The 14,398-nt window shown below is 51.7% G+C and overlaps 1 protein-coding gene across 1 annotated transcript in view; it reads left to right on the top strand.

Moving 5' to 3' along the window:
• CD99 (CD99 molecule (Xg blood group)) overlaps positions 1 to 14,398 on the top strand; it is a 32,784-nt gene that overhangs the window by 11,987 nt on the left and 6,399 nt on the right. The window contains exons 3-8 of the mRNA XM_040266406.1: positions 1,299 to 1,340; positions 3,051 to 3,098; positions 3,944 to 4,012; positions 5,598 to 5,645; positions 6,553 to 6,621; positions 11,671 to 11,784. Of these exons, the coding sequence (XP_040122340.1) occupies positions 1,299 to 1,340; positions 3,051 to 3,098; positions 3,944 to 4,012; positions 5,598 to 5,645; positions 6,553 to 6,621; positions 11,671 to 11,784 (390 nt within the window). The remainder of the gene's footprint in view (positions 1 to 1,298; positions 1,341 to 3,050; positions 3,099 to 3,943; positions 4,013 to 5,597; positions 5,646 to 6,552; positions 6,622 to 11,670; positions 11,785 to 14,398) is intronic.

Raw genomic sequence — 14,398 nt, 5'->3', positions numbered from 1 at the left:
GGCTGGTCCCCCGTGGGCTGGCCTCTGTGGGCTGGTCCCCCGTGGGCGGGCCTCTGTGGGCTGGTCCCCTGTGGACGGGTCCCTCTGTGGGCTGGTCCCCCGTGGGCTGGCTTCTGTGGGCTGGTCCCCCATGGACGGGTCCCTCTGTGGGCGGTCCCCCGTGGGCTGGCCTCTGTGGGCTGGTCCCCCGTGGGCTGCTCCGCCGGGATCACCCTGACTCCATCCCTCATCCTGTGGCTGTATCTCCCTAATCTCTGCCTCTCCTTTCACGTGGCCACTTGGCGTCAGCGCCTCTCCATCTCCCAGTCTCCTTCTCCTAAGGGCCCTCATCTGTAAGGGTCTGTGCTAATCCACCGTGAACCCCCACCTTCACCAATGTTACTTGCAAAGACCCTCTTTGTAAAGAAGGTCAGATTCTGAGGCTCCCGTGGGATCTGGGGGCCCAGGATCCATCCCAGGACATCTCTTTTTAACTCCTGGGGTCTGATGCGGAGGCGTCAGCAGCAGCGTTCCCAAAAGCCATCAGTTGGGGGTGGAGGGGGGAATAGTCTTATCTTGATGGTGGGAGCGGGAAGAGGTGCCCTGGAGGTGTCTGTGGTCCAGATCATGTCAGTCTCACTCTGCCTTGGTGCCCAGAGGGTCAGCCTCGGTGGGAGTCCCAGGTGGCCAAAAGGGTGCTCCGCCTAAGAAACCGGAACAGCCTTTTAGTTTTAGCCAGGGGTCCGCCATCCCCTGGCTCCCCCGGCTCCTGCAAAGGACCCGAGCTCTGCCCCGTGTCCTGCTGCTAAACAGCTGTTCTCCGGGCTTCCTCTTTCACTCAGCCGCAGGCTGAGCTGTCTGGAAAGCATGATGCTTCAGACATTCTCTGACTCTTTTTTTTTTCTTTTTCTTTCTCTTAAATGTATTTATTTGGCTCTGCTGGGTCTTTGTGGCAGAGCGTGGACTTTCTCTAGTTTTGGCGAGCGGGGGTTACTCTCTAATTGAGGTACACGGCCTTCTCATTGTCGGGGCTCCGCTTGTTGCAGACCAGGGGTTCTAGGCCATGCAGAATTCAAGAGTTGTATCTTGAAGTGATTCAAGAGTTGTGGGAGCGTGGGCTTACTTGCCTTGTGGGGTCTTCCCAGATCAGGGCTTGAATCCCTGTCCCCTGCGTTAGCAGGGGGACCCTTAACCCCTGGAGCCACCAAGGGAAGACCACCCCTCTCTGACTCTTTTTAAGGAAACAGAAGAGCGTGGTGGGTTGACTGTGTTTCCCAGCCACGAGATTTCCTGGCTGAAATGTCTTTTCTCTTTCACAGATGACAAGAAACCCACTCCTCCTCCACAAAAACCACCGCCCGGTAAGAAGCAGAGGTGCTCAGCGTCCAAAAACACAGCACAGAAGCTGTTGTGCACCCCACTTTTGTCAGGAGCTGGGGGAGATGCAGACGGCTAGATGCCCGCAATGGATACAGCCTGGTTAATATTTGAATGATGCTGTGATGTCTCACGGCCAGCAGCAGCCGTAAAAGAGCAGACGCTGACACTTTGGCGAGGTGCTCTGGGGGTTCCGTGGGAAGTGTCTCTTTATGCTGAGTATCTGTTACTGGATTTCAATACTCGTCTCTTGGGAGGAGCAATTTTAGAAGCCGGGACCCTCTTATAACCCGTGAGCAGAGTCAGATCTCAGTGTCCATGAGGACCATACCTGACGTCACTCACCCTTTCTGGAAAAATCTCAAGATTCAGAGACCAATGACAGAACTGCCTAAGGATCAGATTCACTGGGGTGTGGGGACGGCTTCCCAAGGGGCGCTAGTAGGAAAGAACCCCCCTTCCAATGCAGGAGACGTCAGAGACGCACGTTCGAGCCTTGGGTCGGGAAGATACCCTGGAGGAGGGTAGGGCAACCCACTCCAGTACAGTATTCTTGCCTGGAGAATCCCACGGACAGAGGAGCCCGGTAGGGTACAGTCCATGGGGTCTCAGGGAGTTGGACACGACTGAAGTGACTTAGCTCACACACACACGCACACACACGCACGCACACACAGATTCACTGGGGGTTAGCCACCCAGCATTCAGTCAATGCCCAAAGTTAACCGAGCTCTTATCACTTATTTTCATATGTATATGTATATATAACAGCTCCGTTTAATTATCGGATTTCTCATCTAAAAAGGTGAAAGTGTTAGTTAGTCAGTCGTGTCTGACTCTCTGCAAGCCCGTGAACTGTGTAGCCCGCCAGGCTCCTCGGTCTGTGGGACTGTCCAGGCAAGAATGCTGGAGTGGGTTGCCATTAACCTCTCCAGGGGAATCTCCCTGACCCAGGGATCGAACCCAGGTCTTTTCATCGCAGGCCATTTCTTTACTGTCTGAGCTGCCAGGGAAGCATTGTGAGTAAAGGATAGCGTTGCTCATGTGACTCTGTGTTTGACCCACCCATGCGTGCAGAACATGCTGGCTGACTCACTGTTGAACAACGGAAGTGTGTACCATCACAAGCTCCCTGGGGCGTTGATGGTGTTTCCTACTTATGACTCACGATGCCTTAGAACCTTGTGCTGAGGCGGCACAGAACCTCTTCCTGGGTGTCTCTGGGACTTGAGTCCTTAAGACAAAGAAGTCCACCTCTAAAATCTCCAACCCTCTGAAACGTCACATCATTTTACCGAGCACGCCTGGCTCAGCCGAATCACTCTTTCACCGGATGTGAACCCAAATCAGGCCACGGGTTTCCGTTGTTGTATTATAACATCTACGTTGCCAAAGTCACGGGCAACTTGGGAGAGTTGGTTTCAGGGTGGACAGTCAACAGGGGAAGAATTGTCTGCAGACAGAAGTCGGAATTCCAGCTTGCTCCGGGGGGGCCATAACTGATTTATAGATACCTTTCATGGTTTTGATTTTTCCCTTTGGTACTTTTCCTTGAAGAGAAGAAGGGTGTGAACACGGTCAGGAGTCTGGTGTTGCGGTTGATACCGATACTCTCTACTATCTGTATGGAAAGCCATTTCTTTAGAACTTCAGTTCACGCAGAACTTCAGTGTTCACTGTTTTTTCTCCTTTAGGGAAGGATGACTTCGATTTGAGCGACGCCATTGGTGGTGGAGGAGACGGTAAGTAGTCTTGTCTGAAATCTCCTGTGGGTCTGACCTGGTTATTGGATCATTTCAAAGAGGCTTGTTCTCTTTTAATCAAATAAGTTTGCCCCCGGAAAAGCCTAAGGAACGGGTGTTATTGTTTGTTGGTTTTGAGCTTTTGGCTTTTGTCTGTGTGTCTTCTTTTGGTTTAGAACTTACGGTGTCTGAGGGGATATGAGACAAAATGAAAACACCCTGGGCAGGGCTGGCCTTGTGGGTTCGTGGGGTCACGCCCAGTAGGTCTTCCATCCTTGGTCGAACGAAGGCTGTGTGGGCGCTGTATTGAAAATGGAAGCATAGTTTGAGCAAATGCAAAATGCATTCTCAGTTTGCACCGGACCCCGTAAATTCTGTAGCGGGCCCAGCCGTCTGCTTTATTTGCTATTGGAAGTGAAGGGTTACAGCTGGATGCTGACGGACAGAAACCCATAGGTGGCTGCGCGTACGTATCCCCACCATGACAAGGTGTCTGCGGCCGTGACAAAGGGCACACTTCCGTTTCCCACAGTCCAGTTAGCTAGCTGTAGGCAAATGCTTCCCAGATGGCACTTAGTGGTAAAGAACCCGCCTCCCACTGCAGCAGATGTAGGAGACCTGGGTTCGATCCCTGGGTCGGGAAGATCCCCTGGAGGAGGGCACGGCAACCCACTCCAGTATCCTTGCCTGGAGAATCCCAGGGACAGAGGAGCCTGGCGGGCTACAATCCGTGGGGTTGCAGAGAGTCGGACACGCCTGGAACGAGTTAGCACCCACACGTGCAAACGCATGTTCTGTTTTCTTGACCTCAGACTGCTCATACCTGCAACTGTCCTCTTTCACAGATGACCGAGCGTCACCCAAGCCGCCAAAGCCAAAACCTCAGCCAAACCCCAAGCAGCCTGGCACTTCTGGTGAGACCCTGGGGCTCCTTGTGTGTGTTTCAGAGTGCAGTGACCTCTGTGTCAGCTGAAAGGAGGCCATTCCAACTTAGTGTGATCCTATAGTGAATTATGGCAACCCACTCCAGTGTTCTTGCCTGGAGAATCCCAGGGACGGCGGAGCCTGGTGGGCGGCTGTCTGTGGGGTCGCACAGAGTCAGACACGACTGAAGCAACTTAGCAGCAGCAGCATAGCGAATTGGAGAAGGAAATGGCACCCCACTCCAGTACTCTTGCCTGGAGAATCCCATGGACGGAGGAGCTTGGTAGGCTACAGTCCATGGGTCACAAAGAGTCGGACACGACTGAGCGACTTCACTTTCACTTTCACTTACAGTGAATGCTCTGTACAAGGGAATTCCAATTTTCCAGTCTTGGAAAGCAGTATTCAAAAAGATTTCTTTTTTTTTTTTTTTGGATTTGATGTTTAGTTTCCTGAATTTACTTCCAAGATTGCAATGGAAATTAAAAAAAAAAGAAAAACAGTGTAAGATTTTAAATATAGAGAATCAATATGGGAAAGCATGGGCTTCCCTGGAAGCTCAGCTGGTAAAGAATCTGCAATGCAAGAAGACCCGAGTTCGATGACTGGATCTTGAAGATCCCCTGGAGAAGGGATAGGCTGCCTACCTCCAGCATTCTTGGGGTTCCCTGGTGGCTCAGATGGTGAAGAATCTGCCTGTAATGCGGGAGACCTGGGTTCCGTCCCTGGGTCCGCACACACACGCACACACACACACACACACACACACGAGCATCCACACACACAGATGGAAAAACCTGCGTTTGATGATCGAGTCTCTTGCTGTTGGTGGCAGCATTCCGGAGAGCCTTCTCCACGAGTTCTTTCCCTATTCCCCGTTCACCGAAACTCCGCACAGTCCGCTCCTGGAAACCACCCTCTGTTTCGGGCAGCTTGCCCAGAGGATGGTGGGTAATTTTGAACAACGGAATTGGTCTCATCACGGGCTCCCTGGGGCAGGAACACTTTCTCGGGAGCATCTCGTGATAACTCGGTAAGTCGCGTTGGGTGGATACATAAGCTCTCCCAGATGTCTCTGGGACTCGAAAAAGAGTCTTTAAGAAGGCAGCATCTGAAACCATCAGGAGTCTTTCATTTTGTGGACATAAAACATCCTTTTATGGAGCACAGCTGGGTCAGTTGAATCCCTCTTTCAGTGGGCACTAGCCCAGATTTGGCCACTGATATCTATTCTTATATTGTAACATCTGTATTGCGAAAGTCATTGGCAACTTGGGAGGGTTGGTTATAGGGGGGACAGTCAACGGGAAAGAATTCCGTGCAGGCAGAATTTGGAATTCCCACTCGGCCCATGGGGCCTAATTGATTTATAAGTTGCTTTCATTATTTTGATTTAGTTTTTCCTTTTATTTTTCTTCTTGACCTTACATTCTTCTAAGACCGTGAAAACGGTCGGAGTTTGGTTCTCCTGTTGAGTTTTTGGTCAGACTGATAACTCGGTAGTGTCTGTATAGAAAGCCATTTCTGGTCTTCACTTCACACACAACTTCAGTATCCACTGTCTTTCTCCTTTAGGGAAAGATAACTGGGATTTAACCGATGCCCTTGATGGTGGAGGAAACGGTAAGTAGGCTGTCTTAAATCTCCTACGTGTCTGACTTGATTATTTATCATTTCAAAGGAGTGAGTCTCTCTTAAAGACGTCGGATTCGTTTTCGCCGGGAAACCCTGAGGAATAGGGGTATGGTTTGTGGGATTGCGTTTTTGGCTTTTATCTGTACGCTGACTTTTGGTTTAGAACTCTTAGCATCTTTGGGGTGTATGAGGCACTTTGAATACCGTTGGTAGGGCTGGGCCTCACAGGCACGTGGGAACACGCGGCAACCCCTCCCTCACAAGGGGCTCCATTTTTGGTTTGAACAAAGAGAGGCCACACTTTGACTGCTCACGGTTCAGTGTGGCCGCCGTAGTGAAATTCCTGGTACAGTTTGGAGCAAGGACGGGCAAGGTGCATTTTTTCACTTCGCACTCGACCCCACACGTTCTGCAGCTGGCCCAGCCATCTGCTTTATTTTCTGTGGGAGAGACACGCGGTGAAGGGTTATAGCTGGATGCCGACGGACACAAATCCGCAGGTGGCCGTGTGTACGTGCATCCCCAGCACAACAAGGCGTCCCCAGCCGTGACAAAGGGCACACTTCCATTTCCCACTTAACTGTCTGTACGCAAGCGCCTCCCAGGTGGTACCAGTCGGAAAAACAAACAAGAAAACCCTGCCTGCCCAAGGCAGCAGATATAAGAGATATGGGTTTGATCTCCGGGTCTGCAAGATTCCCTGGAGGAGGGCATGGCAACCCACTCCAGTATCCTTGCCTGGAGAATGCCCTGGACGGAGGAGCCTGGCTGCCTACAGTCCACGGGGTCGCAGAGAGTCGGACACGACTGAGCGACTTCGCACGCACTCGTGCAAACGCGTGTTTTGCTTTCTTGACCTCAGAGTGCTCATAAGTGCAACTGTCCTCTTTCACAGGTGGCGGAGCGTCACCAGACTCACCGAACTCAAAACCTCAGCCAGACCCCAAGCAGCCTGACTCTAACGGTGAGATCCTGGGGCTCTTGTGGTTCCTTGTGTGCGTTTCAGGCTTCTGTGAGCCCCGTGTCAGCTGAAAGGCGGTCATTCCAGGGTTAGCGTGATCGTACAGTGAACGCTCTGTGCAACGGAATGCCGATTTCCCAGTCCTGGAGAGCAGTATTCAAAAAGATTTTTGTTGTTGTTGTTTTGGATTCGATGTTTAGTTTGCTGCCTTTGCTTACCAGGTTTTAATGAAAGCTCAGAAGTATTCAGTGTGATTTTTAATATAGAGAATCAATCTGGAGAAACATGAGCTTGAGCAAAAGCTCATTGTTTTTTCTTGATGCTTTCTGCTTTTTCTCACCCATCTTTGTGTTCTCAGAGTCATTTGACTGCCATTAGTTTTCTGAGTTGAAGAGCTGTCGAAACTTCCCATTTTGAGTGGACTTTTTTTGTTCATTGAAATACATTATTTGTTTGTATATTTTGCACATTTATGTATTTCTTTGATGGCATCACCAACTCATTGGACGTTGAGTTTGAGCAAACTCTGGGAGATGGTGATGGACACGGAGGCCTGGCGTGCCGCAGTCCTGGGGTCGCAGAGAGTCGGTCAAGACTGAGTGACTGGCTGAACTGATTTATTTGTTTAATTTTTAACACGGAAAAATAGGAATAGTATCCATCTTCTAACACAGTGAAGGTGATTATTCTCTCTAGTATTATATATCAGTTTAAATGCAAGCAATGTTAAGTGAAACTGTCGGTCTTTAATTCACACTGTGTTATAACGTTCTTGTTCACTCGCCGAGTCACATCCAAGTCTCCGCGACCCCGTGGACTGCAGCACCCCAGGCCTCCCCGTCCATCACCAACTCCCAGAGCTTGCTCAAACTCATGTCCATCCAGTCGGTGATGCCATCCACCCATCGCATCCTCTGTCGTCCCCTTCTCCTCCCGCCTTCAGTCTTTCCCAGCATCAAGGTCTTTTCCAGTGAGTCGGGCCTTTGCATCAGGTGGCCGGAGCATTGGAGCGTCAGCTTTAGTGTCAGTCCTTCCACTGAAGATTCAGGCCCGATCTCCTTTAGGATGGACGAGTTGGATCTCCTTGCAGTCCAAGGGACTCTCAGGAGTCTTCTCCAGCACCGCAGTTCAAAAGCAGCAGTTGTTTGCTGCTTCAGTCTTCTTGATGGTCCGACTCTCACATCCGTACATGACTGCTGGGATAACCATGGCTTTGAATGTACAGATCTCTGTTGGCAAAGTGACGTTTGCTTTTTAATACTCTGTTCAGGCTTGTCACAGCCTTCCTTCCATATCGTCAAACTTTTCGCTCACCAGTATTCGAGAAGCATTTTCTGAAGTTATTTGCAGGTTTTAATCGTGTGAGTTTTCTCGGCAGTTAGATGCGGCCACACCTGATGCCTCATTCTGAAGATGGTCTGTCTTCTGATTGTTCAGAATGACGGGTCTGTTAGTTTATCACAGTTTAGAAGGTGGGTGTCCCAGGGGGTCAGCACGGGGGCAGGAGGCGGCCTCTTAGGAGGGTGGGGGTGGCGGTGGGGGGAGGTCAGCACTGCCGAAGAGCCCGCCTGCTGGGGTAGAATCAACCAGGCCGGGGAGGTACCTGGATACAGAGCTGCAGAGCAGACAGACAGTGCGCACACACACTCAGGCTCGGATACAAGGCACGCGCGCGCCCATGTACATGCGCAGCGCTCGTTCAGTACATGCTCGTGCACGCAGACACACGCGTGTGCGCTCGTGAGCACGTGCCCACACCACTCGTTCACTGGCGCATGTGAACTTGTGTGCACTCACGTCCCTCTGGGCGCTGGTGCAGTGCGCCCCTATGCTGTGTGCCTGCTCTGGGATGCACACGCATACATCCAGGCCCACCAATACACACAGAAACATGACACGCAGATGCGTGCACACGAGCGTGCACACGCCTGTTAGTTGGAAAAACCTGCATTGATGATCAAGGACGCTGCTTTTGTGTGGCAGCCTTCCAGAGAGCCTTCTCCACCTCTTCTTTCTGTATTCCCCACTTTCCCACCCAAACTGGGCGCCTCCCAGTCCTGGAATCCCTCTGCTTTGGGCAGCTTGCCCAGAGGCCGTGCTGGATAAATCGAGCTGTGGAATTTGTACCATCACGGGGTCCCTGGGGGCAGCAACAATGTTTCCCACTAGGGACTCTGCGATCCCTGTTGGGTGGATACATAGCAAGCTCTGCCAGCCGTCGCTGGCACTTGAAAAAGCGTCCTTAAAACGAAGAAGGCAGCCTCTGAAACCATCAGCGGTGCTCACGTCTTTTCTGTCCAGCACGACGGGGTTTGGAACATCCACATCGCGGAAGTTGGCGGCAGCTATGGTAGAGGATGGTGGTTATACATTGGACGGTCAGAAGCAGAGAACGCCCTGTAGGCCGAAGCTGACGCTGTGGCCCAGTTCTTGGGGCCTAATTGATGTATAAATTACCGTCATTAGTTTGGGTTGGCTTTATTCTTTTCCTTGAGGAGGAGAGTGAGATGAAAGCAGTCAGGAATTTGGCATTTCTCTTGAGTCTTTGGGCTTCCCTGGTGTCTCAGCTGGTAAAGAATCCGCCTGCAATGAGGAGACCTGGGTTCCATCCCTGGGTCGGGAAGATACCCTGGAGAAGGGAACAGCCACCCACCCACTCCAGTTCTCCGGCTTGGAGAATTCCTCAGACTGTATAGTCCATGGGGTCGCAAAGCCTCGAACACGACTGAGCGACTTTCACTTTCTTGACTCTTTGCTCAGTCTGATATTCTGTACCATCTGTACCGAAAGCCATTTCTGCCGTTCATTTCAGCTAGAATTTCAGTGTTGAGCGTTTTTCTCCTTTAGGTAATGACAAGTCCGATTTAAAAGATGCTGTTGATGATGGAGGAAACAGTTAGTAATTAGTCTTAAGTCTCCCATGTGTCTGACTTGCTTATTTATCATTTCAGAGAGGCTTGTCTCTTTGAAGGAAGTCGATTGAGGTTTCACTCGGAAAGCCTAAGGAACAGGTGTATTGCTTGTTGTTGTTGAGGTTTTGTCTTTTATCCCTATGCTTACTTTCATTTTCGGCTTTCTGGGTGCCTGCTGCTGCTGCTGCTAAGTTGCTTCAGTCGTGTCCAACTCTGTGCAACCCCATAGATGGCAGCCCACCAGGCTCCCCCGTCCCTGGGATCCTCCAGGCAAGAACACTGGAGTGGGTTGCCTCTAGTGGTATAAAGAACTGACCTGCCAGTGCAGAAGACTGAGAGACGCGTATTTGATGCCTGGGTGGGGAAGATCCCCTGAAGGAGGGCATGGCAACCCACTCCAGTGTTCTTGCCTGGAGAATCCCATGGACGGAGGAGTCTGGGGGGCTGCAGTCCACGGGATCTCAAAAGGTTGGACACGACTGAGTTGACTTAGGATACATTTAGTCTGCGGTAGCATTTAGGTCTGTAAAAACCATGTTCGGACCTGAATTTATAAAATTTGTGTTGCTAAAAAATGCTCACTGTTATGTGAGCCTTCAACAAAATACTTGAAAGATCAGGGGTCAGACTTGCTGTTTTTGACTAGCTCACTCGTGTTTGACTCTCTGCGACCCCATGAATCGCATCACCCCAGGCCTCCCTGTCCATCACCAACTCCCAGAGCTTGCTCAAACTCATGTCCATCGAGTCGGTGATGCCATCCATCCATCTCATCCTCTGTCGCCCCCTTCTTCTCCTGCCCCCAATCCTTCCCAGCATCAGGGTCTTTTCCAGTGAGTCAGCTCTTTGCATCAGGTGGCCAAAGGATTGGAGCTTCAGCTTCAGCATCGGTCCTTCCAATGAATATTCAGGACTCGTTTTCCTTTAGGATGGACTGGTTTAATCTCCTTGCAGATCAAACACTGGCACAGTCCAACAAATAAGAGGTCAGTGGCTTTGGATTTTTTTTAGACAGGACATGAAGATCTGGGCTTAAAGCTCAACATTCAGAAAACTAAGATCATGGCATCCAGTCCCATGGCTTCATGGCAAATAGATGGGGAAACAGTGGAAACAGTGTCAGACATTTTTTCTTGGGCTCCAGAATCACTGCAGATGGTGAGTGCAGCCATGAAATTAGAAGACGCTTACTCCTTGGAAGGAAAGTTACGACCAAGCTAGACAACATATTGAAAAGCAGAGACATTACTGTGTCAACCAAGGTCTGTCCAGTCAAGGCTATGGTTTTTACAGTGTTCATGTGTGGATGTGAGAGTTGAACTATAAAGAAAGTTGAGCGCTGAGGAATGGATGCTTTTGAACTGTGGTGTTGGAGAAGATTCTTGAGAGTCCCTTGGACTGCAAGGAGATCCAGCCAGTCTATCCTAAAGGAGATTGGTCCTGGGTGTGCATTGGAAGGACTGATGTTGAAGCTGAAACTCCAATCCTTTGGCCACCTGATGGGAAGAGCTGACTCACTGGAAAAGACCCTGATGCTGGAAAGATGGAGGGCAGGAAGAGAAGGGGGCGACAGAGGATGAGATGGCTGGATGGCATCACCGACTCAGTGGACATGAGTTTGAGTGAACTCTGGGAGTTGGTGATGGACAGGGAGGCCTGGGGTGCTGCAGTCCATGAGGTCGCAAAGAGTCGGACACGACTGAGCGATGGAACTGAGCTGCAGACCCGGGAGTTTGGTTGGGTGAGGTCGCACAGCCTCTGAGCGGTCCCCGCTGGGTCCCCTCGGCTGTGTATTTGTCTCCTCACCCAGGAGCCTCCTAACTAAGCGGGGAGGTCCCCTGCGCTGGTCCTGGGGACGGGAAGAGGTGGCGTTTGGTATCCCTCTGGGGAGCCACTTCACTGGATCGGCAGTGGTTGTGTGTGGCGAGATGAATTCCGGTTCCAAGGGTGAATTTCAGGCAAAGGCTCCAGAGTGGGGGTTCCCTCTGTGGCCCCGCACTGTGGTCCCGCATCTCAGGCCTCAGCCCTGCTATCTTCCTCCGGGCAGGGCCACCAGCCTGCCCCCCTACCCCCGACTCCGTGGTCTGCCCCGTGAGTGTTCCCTCCTGCCCATCACGGTGCTCTGTGCTTCTCCCCGCAGAGGAATCGCCAGGCGTGATCCCGGGGATCGTGGGTGCCGTCGTGGTGGCCTTGGGAGGAGCCATCTCCAGCTTCATCGCCTACCAGAAGAAGAAGCTGTGCTTCAAAGAGAACGGTGAGGCCGCTCACCGCCACCTCCTTCCCGGGGGGTCTGGGTACCGTATATTAAAAAAAGCTAAAACAGAAGCAGAGCTCCGGTTGGCACAAACCAGGACGGTGGCTGAGAGTTCCTAACACGGCTAGAAAACCGGGGTCTGACTTTGCCGCTTCGATTTGGGCGCTTCCTGCTTCTAGCCGTGTGAGCTTGTGCAAGTTACTAACCATGCCACTTGGGAAGGTTTTTATGTAACGAGGACAGGAGAGGTGATGGTCTGTGCTTTAGACTTCTGGTGATGCTCAGTGAGGTTGTGTGTGAGAGTCCGGACGGCTTGCCTGGCAGAGAGTGCGGAAGGAACGTTATCTCTTATGATGCGTGCATTGTTGCTGACACTTGTACTCACTCTCATCCACTTGCTAGCCCCCACCTGGTGGCTCAGCTGGTAAAGAATCCCTCTGCAACAATGCTGGAGACCTGGGTTCGATCCCTGGGTGGGGATGATCCCCGGGAGACGGGAATGGAAACCCACTCCAATATTCTTGCCTGGAGAATCCCCATGGACAGAGGAGCCTGGCAGGCTCCAGTCCATGGGGTCACAGAGAATCGGACACGACTGAGCAACTCACACACCTTGTCATCTTTAGGATGACAGCCATAGCCATGGGCCGCCATATTATTTTCTCAACCCAAGGCAATTACCGTGGAAACACCGGGCAAGTGGTTCCCTTTTTGCTGGAACCTGGGGACCAGGGGGCACTCAAAATAGTTGGACGGCCCAGACAGTTTGTAGGGGGAATATGGAGAATGCCACAGTCAGCCGTGTGCTGATGGGACCTCCGTCAATGGGCGTTTGGGCCCTTGTCCTCAAGTCCTGTTAACTTGGGATTTGTGTTGATGTCAGCAAACTCTACTACTTTGAACACAACTGACCTTTGTGCGTCTCTGGAAGGTTCTTACCTAGGTCTTGCTTTCAGAACCGTTAGAGGAGCGGATTGTGATATGGTTTGTGGGGGCGCGGCTTGTGGGCCGTGGTTACCCCTCCTCCTGGGAGGAGACTTGAGGTGTTTGAACGTCTCATCCTATGTAAGATCCTGAGTCCTTACTGGGCCGTCTGCCGACTGATGTTGCCTGCCTAAGGGCCTGCTTCCTGAGGGATCTTGGGAAATTCCCAAGGAGACTTGAGTTGATGCTGACGGAGAGGCAAAGTCACCCCCAAGGGTTGGAGTTTGACCCTCATCTTCCAACATTTCAGGCCCACAGACATGGTTTATAGCCCGAAATTGACAGTCTGACGCGGGCGTTTGGATGTGGAAATCTAAAATCAGCGGCTCTTTTCATAGCCCTCTGTTTGCCAGAGGAGGGTAAGGGTTGCCTGATGGCATCTTGTTTCCCATGTCGGGGTGGGTGCCTTCCATCTGGCTGCTCTCAGGAGGGTGTGCTAGACTGGCAGAAGGGTGAGCATCCAGCAGTGCCCAAATGGACAGATGACCGAATTCCAGGAGATCCTCGCAAAACATCTGCAGTTAGAATCTAGGTGAGGCCAGAGGGGGACACAAGCCAAATATATAGACGTATATTTTTTTCTTTTGTTTCTCCTAGAACTAGCAAAAAGAGCTTCAAAGAGGATGCCTTCGACGGAAGCGAATCAGCGTTTCCTCTTCCTTTTTTATTTTATTCGGCTGTACGAGGTCTTAGTTTGGCACGTGGGATCTAATTCCCTGGTCAGGGATGGAACCCAAGTGCCCTGCATTGGGAGGGCAGGGTCTTGGCCACGGGACCACCAGGGAAATCCCAGTGTCTCTCTTTCAAGTACATTTTCCCTTGGCTGAAAGACGCTTAAACTCAGAGCTTGGCACTTAAGCCCGGAGACGAGGAAGGCGCTCGATAGGGAAAGTGAGCACCGGGGTACCAGCCCCAGGATTTTCTGAAAAAACCGGAATGTGTGTGGGCGATTGGCACACACACGTTCTCAAATGAACAGCAGAGTCGAATGCAGAGCGGTGAGGAGTCTTTCTGGCTCGGTGGGTAAGACGCTCCGCGTTGAACACAGACGTTCCAAAACGAGTTCAGTGTCTGTTGTCAACTTACGTGTTTTGATGAACCGAGATGGTACGGAAACGTCGAAACCCGGTCCATCGGGCGCAGGAAGACCCCAGGGGACCCCTTTTTCAGCGTCCTCTGCACACGGGGCTGTTCTATGAGAGCTGTCTTTTCTGGGGTGTTTCTTGTGAGACGTGCGGAACCCACGTGGAGCTGTGAGTGTGTGGAGTTTCTGTTTCGGAAGGATGTGGCCACCACGGCGTGCCCTGGCGTGTGGCTGTTTTGTCGCTGGACATGGTGGGTGGCTGACGGCTCATTTGCTCACGGCACATCTCGTGGCTGCTCCCTTAGTGCTCCTGGTGGCAGGGGCTCCTGGAGGCTTGGGTGACAATCCGCCATGGGCATGCGCCCTCCCATTCTTCTCTCTTTTCCTGGCCTCCTCCTTCCAGCCTTCCTCTGTCTGCCTCCCGATCCGTCCTTTCTTCTTTGTCTTCCTTGCTTCCTTTCTGTCTCTCCCTTTCCCCCTTCCTCTTGGTCTTTCTTCCTTTTTCTTTCTTTCTTTTCCTCCTTCCCCTCCCCCTCCCCCTTCCCT

This window comes from Oryx dammah, unplaced genomic scaffold, assembly GCF_014754425.2.
Source record: "Oryx dammah isolate SB20612 unplaced genomic scaffold, SCBI_Odam_1.1 HiC_scaffold_23, whole genome shotgun sequence".
In the NCBI taxonomy this organism is placed as follows: Eukaryota; Metazoa; Chordata; class Mammalia; order Artiodactyla; family Bovidae; genus Oryx; species Oryx dammah.
The sequence above is the reverse complement of the archived record's forward strand: the minus strand, read 5'-3'. Positions and strand labels throughout refer to the sequence as shown.